The 12,577-nt window shown below is 44.0% G+C and overlaps 1 protein-coding gene across 2 annotated transcripts in view; it reads right to left on the minus strand.

Moving 5' to 3' along the window:
• Positions 1-12,577, minus strand: part of LOC110538828 (glutamate receptor ionotropic, kainate 2) — a 247,678-nt gene that overhangs the window by 101,447 nt on the left and 133,654 nt on the right. For both annotated transcript variants that reach the window (XM_036943381.1, XM_036943390.1), the window contains exons 9-10: positions 8,261-8,368; positions 7,228-7,341 (exon numbers count right to left, since the gene is read on the minus strand). In XM_036943381.1, the coding sequence (XP_036799276.1) occupies positions 7,228-7,341; positions 8,261-8,368 (222 nt within the window). The remainder of the gene's footprint in view (positions 1-7,227; positions 7,342-8,260; positions 8,369-12,577) is intronic.

Genomic DNA, 12,577 nt, shown 5'->3' on the forward strand with positions numbered 1-12,577 from the left:
CCCTCTGGTGAGCCTTACAGTTGTGGGCGGAGAAGTTGCCATACCAGGCGGTGATACAGCCCGACAGGATGCTCTCGATTGTGCATCTGTAAAAGTTTGTGAGTGTTTTTGGTGACAAGACAAATTTCTTCAGCCTCCGGAGGTTGAAGAGGCGCTGTTGCGCCTTCTTCACCACGCTGTCTGTGTGGGTGGACCAATTCAGTTTGTCCGTGATGTGTACGCCGAGAAACTTAACATTTTCAACCTTCTCCACTACTGTCCCGTCGATGTGGATAGGGGAGTGCTCCCTCTGCGGTGTCCTGAAGTCCACGATCATCTCCTTTGTTTTGCTGACGTGGAGTGTGAGGTTATTTTCCTGACACCACATTCCGAGGGCCCTCACCTCCTCCCTCTAGGCCGTCTTGTCGTTGTTGGTAATCAAGCCTACTACTGTAGTGTCGTCTGCAAACTTGATGATTGAGTTGGAGGCGTGCATGTTCATGCAGTCACGGGTTAACAGGGAGTACAGGAGAGGGCTGAGAACGCACCCTTGTGGGGCCCCAGTGTTGAAGATCAGCGGGGTGGAGTTGCTTCCTACCCTCACCACCTGGGGGTGTCCCGTCAGAAAGTCCAGGACCCAGTTGCACAGGGCGGGGTCAAGACCCAGAATCTCGAGCTTAATGAGTATGGAGGGTGAACAGCATTCTCAATGAACAGCATTCTTACATAAGTATTCCTCTTGTCCAGATGGGTTAGGGCAGTGTGATTGTGATTGCATCGTTTGTGGACCTTTTGGGGCGGTAAGCAAATTGGAAGGGGTCTAGGGTGTCAGGTAGGGTGGAGGTGATATGATCCTTGACTAGACTCTCAAAGGTCTTCATGATGACGGAAGTGAGTGCTACGTGGCGATAGTCGTTTAGCTCAGATACCTTAGCTTTCTTGGGAACAGGAACAATGGTGGCCCTCTGTTGTGGTTCTGTTAAGAAGCCAGAACCACATCCTCTCATACAAAAAAGATAGGGGCTAACGAGTAGTCAACAATAATTACCAATGTAAATCATTCACCCATGAGGACATCAATTGTAACATACATGAATGCTCCAGTATGCTAATTGAGTCGTTTGTAATGGACGTGGACAGGCCTTTAGCCCCCCTCCCACTGTTAGACATAAACTGTAATCTCCTCTCTCTGAATAGGCCTCTTTCTCAGTGCTGCCATGTTTTTCATTGGAATATGTATTATCTAGCACAATGAGCACAATGTAGCTATTGTCAGCCCGTTTGCAGCATATAACCTCTCACCTTCTGTCAACTGTGAAAGAGTGTAATTATCATAAACAGGCAGAGGGCCCATTAACACCTAACACTGTTTTATTAGTCTGTCTGTCTGTCTGTCCATAAGGACAACAAAGGAAAGTATTATACAGCACTTGTTATTTTCAATGGGGTCCTGAATACATTCTGTGGAAATGTTCTTCCCTGGAAATTGAATTATGAGCGGATAACAGCGCTTTAATCCCAATTAATCGTATAAACACAGTGTCTGTGTATGCGTGCCTGCGTGCGCATGTGTTTGTGCAGGCACGCTTTGTGTGTGTGTGTGAGGGGGGGCTGAGGTCAGAACCACAGGAAGTGTCTGACAACGTTACACGCTAGCTACACGCTAGCGGCCTGCAACATGTGGAAGGTCTGGCATGCCACCTCCTGATCCTGTCTCGTGTTGTGATCCCCCGCAGATGGAGAACTAGAAGCATCTTTCATTTCAAACAGTGGGGGTGGCAAGAAAATCTAAACAGACTAGCTAGCTATCTCTGTATAGCAAAGCTTATTAAAGTACTTCTGTATTTATACTGCTGATCTGGAGAGTCACTCACCCTTGAATGCTAAATCACCTTGATTCTTCTAAAATGTAATATGTGACCCAATGAAAATAATGTGTCCCAATGATGCTGACTCATTTGAGCATTTATTTTAGTTTTATAATGATTGGACCAGTATGCTACGAGGCTACCGCCTAGAGCAAAGAACAAAGAGAACCCACTCAGTGCTCTCTACGTGTCATGTAGAGTCGTGGAAGACTTCCCATAGGCTCACTGTTTAATCAAAGTTTAACTCGAAGAATCTGAAATGGTCAAACTAGAAATAGTGATGAACAATTCTGAAATACCCAAATAATACAACCAATATGCTGTTTATGAAATATATTTGACATAATTCTGATTTCAAAGTCAATTAGTGAAGATAAATAGTTGCTTGAATGTATGTACCTTAAAAGCCATGATAAGCACTGTGAAAAATCAGATTCCGCTATATGGGGAAAAGGGTATATTATATAATGAAAACAAAACTGATTCATTCTCCCTCTCTCTCTGTGTGTCTCATCTCTCGTGTCTCTCTCTCTCTCTCTCTCTCGGCTCCACTGATCCTCGGGGAGCCCAACAGAGCGTGTGTGGATTTGTACCTTTTAATTCAACCCGATCGGCAACGCATATATCCAGCAACTGTAGTAAATAAAAGTCAACATCAAATTCTGTTTCAATTAAAAGTTCTTTATGTCTGGCATACTAAATACCTATTGGCAGAGATGAGCCCTTCCAACATGGGAAACAAGGCTACAAGAGGTGTGATCTGTTGGCGAGCACTACTACGATTAGTTCCAGGGTGTGATTCTTCGTGTTGTATGTATGTAATGTGTCAGAGAAGAGGCCTTTTCACATCAGCTGCACCATTTCTAAAGTGAAAAGGAGCATAGTGCAACCTTATCAGTAGCAAAATCTCACACGTGTGATGTGGAGTCATGGTACACATAGGACTACTGCCAAATCAAAGTTGGACACTTATAGTTAGAAGTGGTCAAACTAAAAAGGATGATGTACAACTTTAAAATAATCAACTAATACTACAAAAAGCCTATTTATGAAAATTACATATTTGTACAAAAGTATGTGGACACCCCTTCAAATGAGTGGATTCGGCTATTTCAGCAACAGGTCTATAAAATCGAGCACACAGCCATGCAATCTCCATATACAAACATTCACAGTAGAATGGCCTTACTGAAGAGCTCAGTGACTTTCAATGTGCACCGTCATGGGATGTTACCTCTCCAACAAGTCAGTTTGACTAATTCCTGCCCTCCTCGAGCAGCCATTGTCAACTGTAAGTGCTGTTATTGTGAAGTGGAAATGTTTAGGAGCAACAATGGCTCAGTTGCGAAGTGGTAGGCCACACAAGCTCACAGGACTGCCGAATGCTGAAACACGTTGCGCATAAAAATTGTCTGTCCTCGATTGCAACACTCACTACCGAGATCCAAACTGTTTCTGGAACGAACATCAGCACAAGAACCGTTCATCGGGAGCTTCAAGAAATGGTTTTCCATGGCCCAGCAACCGCACACAAGCCTAACATCATCATGCGCAATGCCAAGCATCGGCTGGAGTGGTGTTAAGCTCACCACCATTGGACTCTGGAGCAGTGGAAAGGCATTCTCTGGAGTGATGAATCACGCTTCACCATCTGACAGTCCGACGGATGAGTCTGAGTTTAGCGGATGCTCGGAGAACGGTACCTGGCCAGATGCATAGTGCCAACTGTAAAGTTTGGTGGAGGAGGAATAATGGTCTGGGGCTGTTTTTCATTGTTTGGGCTAGGCCCCTTAGTTCCAGTTGAAGGGAAATCTTAACGCTACACTATACAATCAAATCAAACTTTACTTGTCACATGCGCCGAATACAGCATGCATACTTACAAGTTCTTAACCAACAGTGCAGTTCAATATTTAGTTTATTTACCAAATAAACTAAAGTAAAAAATAATAAAAAGTAACACAACAAAATAACAATAACGAGGCTATATACAGGAGTCAATGTGCAGGGGTACAGGTCAGTCTAAGTAATTTGTACATGTAGGTAGGGGTGAAGTGACTATGCATAGACAATTAACAGCGAGTAGCAGCAGTATAAAAACAAATGGGGGGGGTCAATGTAAATAATCTGGTGGGCATTTGATTAATTGTTCAGCGGTCATATGGCTTGGGGGTAGAAGATGTTAAGGAGATTTTGGTTCTAGACTTGGCGCTCTGGTACCGCTACCGTAAGGTAGCAGAGAAAACATTCTATAACTTCAGTGACTGTCTTTGACAATTTTTGGGCTTTCCTCTGACACCGCCTAGTATATAGGTCCTGGATGGTAGGAAACTTGGCCCCAGTGATGTACTGGGCCGTACTACCATCTGTAGCACCTAACGGTCAGATGCCGAGCAGTTACCATACCAGGCGGTGATGCAACCGGTCAGGTTGCTCTCGATGGTGCAGCTGTAGAACCTTTTGACGATCTGGGGACCCATGGCATTCTGGATGATTCTGTGATTCTGTGTTGCAACAGTTTGGGGAAGGCCCTTTCCTGCTTCAGCATGACAATGCCTTATCCCCATTGAAAACCTTTGTGATGAATTGGAATCAGCACCCGACCTCTCTAATGCTCTTGTGGCTGAATGGAAGCAAGTCCCAGAAGAGTGGAGGCTGCTATAGCAACAAATGGGGGACCAACTCCATATTAATGCCCATGATTTTGGAATGAGTGTCAACATAATTTTGGTCATCTAGTCTATATTTGAAACGGGTTTGATTTCAAAGTTGGTTTGTGAAGAAATTCAGCGACTTGAGTGTCTGTGCTTTGACTAAAGAAACCAAAAGAGGAGCCATGAAGTGTATGAAAAGACAAGGAAATAAAGTAAATAAGCTTGAAAGGTTGATTTGTCTATTCATTTCTTTAGATTCCCATGACCTGTTACCTTAGTAACAACTCCTTACCCTTGGAGCCTTGATTCCGCTGAACGGGGGAAATAGTTTATAATACAATGCATATATAGCTGATCCCCCAGCCATTGCAGGTGTGCAGAGCCAGAGAGACATGTTTGACAGATGATGGGTAGAACAGGTTCTCAACAGGATATAGTGTTGCACTAGCTACTTATGGTTGATTATACCGTCATTTAGCTTAATGAACCTTTACAGTAGTTATTTGTCAGTGTGAGGTAATTATTGAGTTTTTCACATCCGTCTCATTCATGATCATTATTATACTGTGAGTCTTGTTTGCATTGCTTGTGTGAGTGTGTGTAACACAAAGTTAACACTAAGGTTAGAAGCACAGATCTAGACCTGGGCACAACATATTCATATTAAATCTAACTTTCATGTTTAAATTGCCAATGGAAGTTCTCTCTCTCTCTCTCTCTCTCTCTCTCTCTCTCTCTCTCTCTCTCTCTCCCTCTCTCTCTCTCCCCCTCTCTCTCTCTCCCCCTCTCTCTCTCTCTCCCTCCCTCCCTCCCTCCCTCCCTCTCTGAGAAAGAGATTAAGTAAAATAGTTGGAGAACACATTGGGAGGGATCTTGGACCATTCCTTCATACAGAATCCTTCCAGATATCCTTTGTCTGCGCTTATGGACTGCCCTCTTCAATTCAAACCACAGGTTTTGATAATGCTAAAAAGTAATCTAATTCATGCAGTTGCAGTAAACCAGTTGTGAAATACTACGACTTCCTCAATTACCACATGGGCATACTGTGACATTAACCACCAGTATAATACCAGTATGAGGTCTTAGAAGTACTGTCAATTTAACTACCAGTCTATTACCAATATGAGGTCTTGACAAAATGGCCAAAACTCTTTTGATTAGTTCAGATCTCTGAGGCATTGAAAATTAATTACAGCTCCACCTTTTAAAGAGGGGCTTGTAATCCTTCAGTCTGGCATGAAGAAAATGAAGAGAAGTTGGATAAAAGTGTGCATCAATCAAATGTAACAAACCCAATTATTGTCAGCCCTCCCTCTTTTCTCCTCCCCTCAAAGCCAGCCGAGATCTCCCCATGACTCAATCCTGATGCACCAATTACAGACATTTAGAGTCTTAACTAATAACAGCAATTCAATCAGAGCACAGCGGCAGCATGCATGGGAGAGGTAAGGCAAGCGCAGCACGGGATAAATAATGACAAACCGCAATTTGGTTGATATTGTTATTTTTACGCTCTGCTTCTTAATAATAGGATCGTAAATTGCCTTAACTTTCTTGATTCTAGAAGCTTCCTGTTTAGTCGTGATGAGTCAATTGCGGCAGGCTCTGGTATGGTTTTCAGAAGGAGGAGATAGGAGGGATGGAGTCGTCGTGTAGACTACAGAATCCCTACAGCACCAGAGCAGACTTTCTTTACAACTCAAAGTCGACTCCACCCCAACAGATAGACACCACAGGATGTGGAGTGATACGCCCTGTCACGTCTGCTCCTCCCCTCCGGCATACGACGTCGCCAGAGTACTAACCACTGGTTCTGGGATTCATCATTACGCACACCTGGCACTCATCTTTACTCGCACCTGTGTATCATTATGATTCACACCTGGTCTCCATTACCTTCATATGTCACTCTCCTATGTTCACTCACCAGTTGGTATTGTTCTTGTGTATCGGCATACTGCCTTATGTCGGTGTCGTGTTCTTGGTTTTATTGTTGTATTAAAACATTTCACCTGCTTCCTACTCATCGCCCCATCATTACACACTCATCATTGAAGCTAAGATGTTTTTATAATTCTTCTATAGAGTGAATAATAACAATACACAGGATGTTTATAGTGCTTTTCTAAAATGCCAAAGATGGTTGGATGAAGCCTGAGTAAGTACAGCTGTGAGTTGGTCTGTGTGACTCATAGAGAAGCATTAGAGATCCTAGGGCACTCTTTAACTTCCCCTGAATGTCTGGGTTTAACATCACTGGGTAGAGAAACAACTCCTCAATAGAGGGACTAATAAAATGCGAGAGAGAGAGCCTTAAACCAGGAAATCTTATTGGACAATCAATCAGCCAATTAGCCCTGCCTGAAACTGTTCTCAACCAATTGGAAAGGGACCTCTCCACAGCAGTGAAGTGAAGTGTGGACTGGTAATTTAAAAGTGGTGTACTTTCGGCTACTTTCATTCAATTCGCTCACAGGCCGACAACCATCCTGAGAAATTCAAGTGGATCAATTTTCAAAGAAAATGGCCTAAAAACTAAAAAGGAATAACACCTTTTCCAGGAGTCAATTAAGTCTTAGAGCAGTTCTGGACATTCATAATCACTTATGTAGACATGGTAGAACTCTGTTATAGCACCCAGCTGACAGTTAGTACAGCAATTTAAGTTCTCTATGAAAAGACAATACGTGTCTACCCCAGAACAAAGACAGAATGGTACTTACCAGTATGGTGGAGACAACTAGAGATCTGTTGGCTAAGGAGTCTGTGACATTGGATGTCTTCCCCTTCTGGTGGTCTGTCATGTTCAAGCCACTAGGAGGGTCCCATGTTCCAATCTGAGGGGAAAAACACAGACAAAACATTAGAATTTAGTGCACTTCAGTTATATCTTCCATACAGAAAAACTGTTCAGGGGAGAGTGTGTCTATGAGAAAATATGATGGGAGGTGCGTTATTACAAACACGCACGCACCCCCCCCCCCCCCCCCCCCACACACACACACACACACACAGACACACACACACGACACACACACAGACACACACACACTCCTCTTCCACAGAGAGCTAGAGGCAGATCCTTATCCTAGATCAGCTCGTATATCACATCTCGCAGGTTAAGAGTTAAGACCTGCTGTCAGCCGTGTCCTAAAGGTGCTGGAGAATTCTGGGAATGTGTGCTTGAGCTGAAGAGGTGGAGTACTGAGTGTATGTGTGTGCATGTGAGTGAGTGTGTAAGGAGGGGTTGGTGGAAGCAGCAAGAAGAGCAGGAGGAGAAGAGGGGCGAGCCTGCAGGGGCCTCTCATCCTGGCGGTGTTATTATCTTAACCACTACAGGGCTTCTCATCTCAGCAGACACTCTGCAGCACCAACCCACTACAGCCACAACAGCCCTGCTCCTCTCTCTGATGCCCACTACTGAGGCCTTAGAGATGGCTGCTTTGTAATTGCAAATCAACTGTTTAATTCAGCCTTCATGAGGTTGGAGGGCTCCTGAAGGTTTTTTCATGAATCGAGTAAATTATTCATGGAGGCGCAGACACACGCCACAGAGAGAGACAAGGAGGTCAGGAGCATCTGAGAGGCACACACAGGGGAGCATGTGTGTAAGGAGGGTGTGTGTGTGTGGGTTGGTGCTTGGATCTGCTGTGTTGGCAAGCTTTCTTTAATGAATGATCTCCTCCATAGACGTGCACACATGGTCATGTATTATAAACTTGCACACTCAAACACACACACACACTCCCCTAGTACCTTCTCCAGTCCGTCCTCCTTCAGACTAATCACATCCAGGTCAAAGTCTGTCCTCAAGCCATTGGTTCTGTTGAAAGTGATCCGCCCAGTCAAGCCATCCCAGTGGGCCTGGAGGAGAGAAAGAGAGAGGGGTAGGAAGCGAGAGAGGGAGGAAGGAAGGGAGGAGAGACAGAAAAAGAGAGATAGAAAGCAAGAGTGAAAGGGAGAAAGGGATGGAGAGTGAGGAGAAAGAGATGGAGGAGGGAAAGAGAGATAGAGATTCATCATAACTGGGGGCGGCAGGGTAGGGTACCCCTGGGGCGGCAGGGTAGCCTAGTGGTTAGAGCGTTGGACTAGTAACTGGAAGGTTGCAAGTTCAAACCCCCGAGCTGACAAGGTACAAATCTGTCGTTCTGCCCCTGAACAGGCAGTTAACCCACTGTTCCTAGGCCGTCATTGAAAATAAGAATTTGTTCTTAACTGACTTGCCTAGTAAAATAAAGGTAAAATAAAAAAATAAAAAAAATAACCAAAGAGCAAGAGGTCACAGGAGCTCACTCATTCTCAGCAAAATAGAGACATTCATTATTCATTAGAGTTCACCTTTAAGCAAGGCGCACAAGTACACAAAGGTACGCTACACACACACACACACACACACTGTATATTAATTATTAATACCACATACACAAACTCTATACAGCTTTCTCCAGGACACAGACGCTTTTTGGACGTAATTCTGATGGTTGCTTTAGTAACAGTGAGATAGTTATTACCCAATCTGTAACGATATAGGCACTGCTTTGGAATGCTGAAAATAAAAGGGGCCCTAAGCACTGGACTTGTCACACCCTGATCTATTTCACCTGTTGTTGTGATTGTCTCCACCCCCTCCAGGTGTCGCTTATTTTACCCAGTGTATTTATCCCTGTGTTTCCTGTCTCTCTGTGCCAGTTCGTCTTGTATGTGTCCAAGTCAACCAGCCGGTTTCCCCGTTCTCCTGCTTTTTGCATTCTCCTTTTTCTAGTCCTCCCGGTTTTGACCCTTGGCTGTTTCTGGACTTTGTACCTGCCTGACCATTCTGCCTGCCTTGACCACGAGCCTGTCTGCAACTCTGTACCTCCTGGACTCTGATCTGGTTTTGACCTTTTTGCCTGTCCACGACCATTCTCTTGCCTTCCCCTTTGGATTATTAAACATTGTAAGACTCTGCCTCCTGTGTCTGCATCTGGGTCTCGCCTTGTGCCTTGATATAACTCTCTTGTGTTACATTGCATGGCAAATGTTGAATTCTGTGCCTTTTTCTTAGAGAAGAAGGAGCAACTGAGTTAAAGCGAATGTTATTTCAGAAAGAACCTGTAGTATGACTCATCTAACGTCATGTTATTACAGGCTCATAAATGTCACATTGTTCCTCTTTGTTGGGAAGAGAGAACTAGATGAAAGAAGATTGTGAATTTCCAAAACATAACTACAATTACCTGCCTATGTTGGACATGGTTATATTGAAAATAACAGTGGAAATTGGTACCTTTGAATGAATCCGTGTTAAATAGATATAGTATGTTAAGTGTAATGTTAGCCTGTGATTCAGTGATAGTGTAATGTTAGCCTGTAATACAGTGGTGATTCAATGATAGTGTAATGTTAGCCTGTGATTCAGTGATAGTGTAATGTTAGCCTGTAATACAGTGGTGATTCAATGATAGTGTAATGTTAGCCTGTAATACAGTGGTGATTCAGTGATAGTGTAATGTTAGCCTGTAATACAGTGGTGATTCAATGATAGTGTAATGTTAGCCTGTAATACAGTGGTGATTCAATGATAGTGTAATGTTAGCCTGTAATACAGTGGTGATTCAATGATAGTGTAATGTTAGCCTGTAATACAGTGGTGATTCAATGATAGTGTAATGTTAGCCTGTAATACAGTGGTGATTCAATGATAGTGTAATGTTAGCCTGTAATACAGTGGTGATTCAATGATAGTGTAATGTTAGCCTGTAATACAGTGGTGATTCAATGATAGTGTAATGTTAGCCTGTAATACAGTGGTGATTCAGTGATAGTGTAATGTTAGCCTGTAATACAGTGGTGATTCAGTGATAGTGTAATGTTAGCCTGTAATACAGTAGTGATTCAGTGATAGTGTAATGTTAGCCTGTAATACAGTGGTGATTCAATGATAGTGTAATGTTAGCCTGTAATACAGTGGTGATTCAGTGATAGTGTAATGTTAGCCTGTAATACAGTGGTGATTCAATGATAGTGTAATGTTAGCCTGTAATACAGTGGTGATTCAGTGATAGTGTAATGTTAGCCTGTAATACAGTGGTGATTCAATGATAGTGTAATGTTAGCCTGTAATACAGTGGTGATTCAGTGATAGTGTAATGTTAGCCTGTAATACAGTAGTGATTCAGTGATAGTGTAATGTTAGCCTGTAATACAGTGGTGATTCAGTGATAGTGTAATGTTAGCCTATAATACAGTGGTGATTCAGTGATAGTGTAATGTTAGCCTGTAATACAGTAGTGATTCAGTGATAGGGTAATGTTAGCCTGTAATACAGTAGTGATTCAGTGATAGTGTAATGTTAGCCTGTAATACAGTGGTGATTCAGTGATAGTGTAATGTTAGCCTGTAATACAGGGGTGATTCAATGATAGTGTAATGTTAGCCTGTAATACAGTTGTGATTCAGTGATAGTGTAATGTTAGCCTGTAATACAGTGGTGATTCAGTGATAGTGTAATGTTAGCCTGTAATACAGGGGTGATTCAATGATAGTGTAATGTTAGCCTGTAATACAGTGGTGATTCAGTGATAGTGTAATGTTAGCCTGTAATACAGTGGTGATTCAGTGACAGTGTAGGGAAAGGGGGATACCTAGTCAGTAGTACAACCGAATGTATTCAACTGAAATGTGTCTTCCGCATTTAACAAAACCCCTCTGAGTCAGAGAGGTGAGGGGGGCTGCCTTAGTCAACATCCACATCATCGGCGCCTGGGGAACAGTGGGATACCTGCCTTGCTCAGGGGCAGAACGACATATGTTTACCTTGTCAGCTCGGGGATACGATCCAGAAACCTTTCGGTTACTGGCCCAATGCTCCTACCCGCCAGGCATTAATAGTTCAGTGTTAGCCTGTGATACAGTGGCCAGGCAGTGATAGTTCAGTGTTAGCCTGTGATACAGTGGCCAGGCAGTGATAGTTCAGTGTTAGCCTGTGATACAGTGGCCATGCAGTGATAGTCCAGTGTTAGCCTGTGATACAGTGGCCAGGCAGTGATAGTTCAGTGTTAGCCTGTGATGCAGTGGCCAGGCAGTGATAGTCCAGTGTTAGCCTGTGATACAGTGGCCAGGCAGTGATAGTTCAGTGTTAGCCTGTGATACAGTGGCCAGGCAGTGATAGTTCAGTGTTAGCCTGTGATACAGTGGCCAGGCAGTGATAGTTCAGTGTTAGCCTGTGATACAGTGGCCAGGCAGTGATAGTTCAGTGTTAGCCTGTGATACAGTGGCCAGGCAGTGATAGTTCAGTGTTAGCCTGCGATACAGTGGCCAGGCAGTGATAGTTCAGTGTTAGCCTGCGATACAGTGGCCAGGCAGTGATAGTCCAGCGTTAGCCTGTGATACAGTGGCCAGGCAGTGATAGTTCAGTGTTAGCCTGTGATACAGTGGCCAGGCAGTGATAGTTCAGTGTTAGCCTGTGATACAGTGGCCAGGCAGTGATAGTTCAGTGTTAGCCTGTGATGCAGTGGCCATGCAGTGATAGTTCAGTGTTAGCCTGTGATGCAGTGGCCAGGCAGTGATAGTCCAGTGTTAGCCTGTGATACAGTGGCCAGGCAGTGATAGTTCAGTGTTAGCCTGTGATACAGTGGCCAGGCAGTGATAGTTCAGTGTTAGCCTGTGATACAGTGGCCATGCAGTGATAGTTCAGTGTTAGCCTGTGATACAGTGGCCATGCAGGGATAGTTCAGTATTAGCCTGTGATACAGTGGCCATGCAGTGATAGTTCAGTGTTAGCCTGTGATACAGTGGCCAGGCAGTGATAGTTCAGTGTTAGCCTGCGATACAGTGGCCAGGCAGTGATAGTCCAGCGTTAGCCTGTGATACAGTGGCCAGGCAGTGATAGTTCAGTGTTAGCCTGTGATACAGTGGCCATGCAGTGATAGTTCAGTGTTAGCCTGTGATACAGTGGCCAGGCAGTGATAGTTCAGTGTTAGCCTGTGATACAGTGGCCATGCAGTGATAGTCCAGTGTTAGCCTGTGATACAGTGGCCAGGCAGTGATAGTTCAGTGTTAGCCTGCGATACAGTGGCCAGGCAGTGATAGTCC

Source organism: Oncorhynchus mykiss, chromosome 2, assembly GCF_013265735.2.
Source record: "Oncorhynchus mykiss isolate Arlee chromosome 2, USDA_OmykA_1.1, whole genome shotgun sequence".
In the NCBI taxonomy this organism is placed as follows: domain Eukaryota; kingdom Metazoa; phylum Chordata; class Actinopteri; order Salmoniformes; family Salmonidae; genus Oncorhynchus; species Oncorhynchus mykiss.